The 3,401-nt window shown below is 38.2% G+C and overlaps 1 protein-coding gene across 1 annotated transcript; it reads left to right on the top strand.

Annotated features, from left to right (window-relative positions):
• The first annotated feature begins 2,092 nt into the window (after positions 1–2,092).
• LOC139855283 (uncharacterized) lies at positions 2,093–3,033 on the top strand. Its single transcript, XM_071844518.1, has 2 exons — positions 2,093–2,334; positions 2,685–3,033. Exons 1-2 carry the CDS (start codon positions 2,093–2,095, stop codon positions 3,031–3,033), a joined length of 591 nt encoding a protein of 196 aa, XP_071700619.1.
• Positions 3,034–3,401: the final 368 nt, after the last annotated feature.

Raw genomic sequence — 3,401 nt, 5'->3', positions numbered from 1 at the left:
CCATAAGAAGATAATTTCTTTTCCTTTAACTGATGGGACACGCGTTGTGGCCCGTGGGGAACGTGGTGGGTTTAGTTATCCCATAATTTCGATAATGAAAGCTAAGAAATCTCTGGCCAAAGGGTGTGAATCTTTTCTGGCATATGTCATTGACGCAAAGAAAGATCAGAAAACGGTGTCCGATATCCCAGTAGTTTCTGAATATCCGAAAGTGTTTCCAGATGAACTACCAGGGTTACCACCGGTTAGAGAAGTCGAGTATAAAATCGATCTAGTGTCGGGAGCCACTCCTGTTGCTAAAGCTCCGTATAGATTAGTTCCTTCAGAAATCCGTGAGATGATGTCTCAAATTCAGGAGTTGTTGGATCGACGCTTCATTCGTCCAAGTTCTTCTCCATGGGGTGCACCAGTGTTATTCGTGAAAAAGAAAAATGGAACACTCCGAATGTGTATTGATTACAGAGAGTTGAATAAGAGAACTGTGAAGAATAAGTATCCTCTTCCTAGAATCAATGATTTATTCGATCAACTCCAGGGAGTTTCGTTCTTTTCTAAAATCGACCTGCACTCAGGGTATCATCAGGTTCGTGTTGCTAAATCCGATATCCCTAAGACAGCTTTTCGTACGCGTTACGGTCACTATGAATTTTTGGTTATGCCGTTTGGCTTAACGAATGCGCCGGCAATTTTCATGGATTTAATGAATCGAGTATGTCGACCATTCCTTGATAAGTTTGTGATCATGTTTATCGATGATATCTTAATCTACTCTAAGACAGAAGTCGATCACGCATCACATTTGCGTCAACTATTGGAATTGCTGAAACGTGAAAAGCTCTATGCGAAATTTTCAAAATGTGAATTTTGGTTGAGAGAAGTGCAATTTTCGGGTCATATTATCTGCAAAGATGGTATTAAAGTAGATCCAGCAAAAATTAAAGCGGTAATGAACTGGAAATCCCCTAAAACTCCTATCGAGATTAAGAGCTTTTTGGGATTGGCTGGTTATTATCGTCGTTTTATAAAAGATTTTTCTAAAATCGTCGGTTCTCTGACAAAACTGACGAGGAAAGATGTGGCGTTTCGGTGGAACAGTGAACAAGAGTCAGCTTTTCAAACCTTGAAATAGTTACTGTATCAGGCTCCTGTGTTGACTTTACCTGAGGGGTCTGAGGATTTTATCGTGTATTGTGATGCTTCGTTAGTAGGGTTGGGTTGTGTGTTAATGCAATGAGATCGGGTGATTGCTTATGCATCCTGACAATTGAAAACACATGAAAAGAACTACCCTGCACAAGACCTAGAATTGGCTGCAGTTGTGTTTGCCTTAAAATTATGGAGACACTATATCTATGGTACGCATTGTGTAATCTGCACCGATCACAAGAGTTTGCAATACATCTTTTCACAGAAAGAATTGAACATGCGCCAGAGAAGGTGGCAAGAGTTGATCAAAGATTATGATTGCGAAATTCGTTACCATCCTGGTAAGGCGAATATTGTCGCTGATGCTTTAAGTCGTAAGGGATCCGTTGACACTGTTAAATTCATGCGAATTGAGATTGTCTCAGATTTGATTGACCGAATGAAAATCTTTCAACTTGAAGCTTTAAAAGACGAAAACTTAAAATCCGAATTAATGGTGAAACGAAAAGAGGAGTTAACTAATGATTCTCGAGAATTGAAAACCTACCATGATAGGATTTGGGTACCAATGATTGAAGGTTTGAGAGATTTAATCCTAAAAGAAGCTCATAAATCGAGGCTCTCTATTCATCCTGGAAGCACAAAGATGTATAATGACCTGAAAAAGTTGTATTGGTGGCCTACGATGAAAACTGATGTCACTCATTTCGTAGAGATGTGTCAGATTTGTGCTCAAGTGAAAGCTGAACACCAAAAACCATATGGGTCATTACGAAAATTACAAATTCCTGAATGGAAGTGGGATCATATCACCATGGATTTTGTGACTAAGCTACCTCGAACCCAGAAAGGGAACGACATGATCTGAGTGATAGTTGACCGATTGACTAAGAGTGCGCATTTATTAGCCGTTAGCGAAACAACTTCTTTGAGTAAGTTGGCAAAAATGTATCTGAATGAGATAGTATCGCGTCACGGGATTCCTTTATCTATCGTATCTGCTCGAGATTCGAGATTTGTATCGAACTTTTGGAAGAGTTTACAGCAGAATCTAGGAACTCGTGTGAATTTGAGTGCGGCGTATCATCCTCAGACTGACGGTCAAAATGACCGAACCATTCAAACACTTGAGGATATGTTACTAGCTTGTGTTATGGAATATGGCGGTTCTTGGGATACTCATCTGCCGTTAGTTGAATTTGCATATAACAACTCTTATCATTCGAGTATCGGGATGCCACCCTATAAAATGTTATATGGTAGACGGTGCCGAACTCCAACATGTTGGTTAGAGGCAGGAGAAAAATAGTTTTCCAGACCAGAAATAGTTCAACAGACCGCTGAAAAAGTAGCGATTGCTCGGGAAAAGTTAAAAGCTGCAAGAGACAGGCAGAAAATGTATGCTGATCCGTGTCGACGACCAGTAACTTTTCTTGTAGGTGAATTAGTGTATTTAAAATATCACCGTAGAAAGGGGTAATTCGTTTTGGTAAACGTGGAAAGTTAGCACCTCGCTATATTGGGCCTTTTCGTATCAGAAAAGTGGTAAACGATCAAACTGTAGTGTTAGACCTCCCACAAAAATTGTTAGGTATTCATGATACCTTCAACATGTGTTACCTCTGCAAGTGCAAGGTAGATGATGAAAGTCAGATTCTTCAACTGCAAGATTTGAAAGTGGATATGAATAAAAAGTTAGTTGAAGAACCCGTTAAGCTATTAGATAGAAAAGTCACCAAGCTTCGAAAGAAACAGATTCCTATGGTGTTGGTAGAATGGAGACATAGTTTAGGATCGAATTTAACCTGGGAAACAGAACAGTTGATGAAATGTAGATACCCTCGCTTGTTCGACAATGACCAGATTCCGAGGACGGAATCTTCTTAAGGTGGGTAGATTTATAACACCCGCTTTCATGGCCTAGAATTTATAAGTATCTTGATATTATTTTTAAATATGATATTTAAATTGATAGAAATCAATTAGAAAAGTGAAATACTAATTTATGTGATTATAATTTAGAAAGTGGCTAAATAAATTCTTTTAGTGACAATGAACACAGAAATTATTTGTTCGATTGAATTAGTCTTCGTTAGGGTTGCCCAACGTAGACATTGTGTTTTAGATAACGGATATTATAACTATATAAATTTAAAGTGTAATAATTTGTGCTAACATACTTATGATCTTAGAGTACAGATATTTATAAATTAGTAGATATGTTAACTAATGTGATATAATGATATGATTATGCA

Source organism: Rutidosis leptorrhynchoides, chromosome 6 (assembly GCF_046630445.1).
Source record: "Rutidosis leptorrhynchoides isolate AG116_Rl617_1_P2 chromosome 6, CSIRO_AGI_Rlap_v1, whole genome shotgun sequence".
NCBI lineage: Eukaryota > Viridiplantae > Streptophyta > Magnoliopsida > Asterales > Asteraceae > Rutidosis > Rutidosis leptorrhynchoides.
The sequence above is the reverse complement of the archived record's forward strand: the minus strand, read 5'-3'. Positions and strand labels throughout refer to the sequence as shown.

What these genes read in the sequence shown, in the direction of transcription:
- LOC139855283 (XM_071844518.1), top strand. Translation starts at nt 2,093, where the DNA reads ATGTATCTGAATGAGATAGTATCGCGTCACGGGATTCCTTTATCTATC. An exon ending in TCTTGGGATACTCATCTGCC is followed by an intron (nt 2,335 to 2,684) that starts GTTAGTTGAATT and finishes TTTTCGTATCAG; the next exon opens with AAAAGTGGTAAACGATCAAA.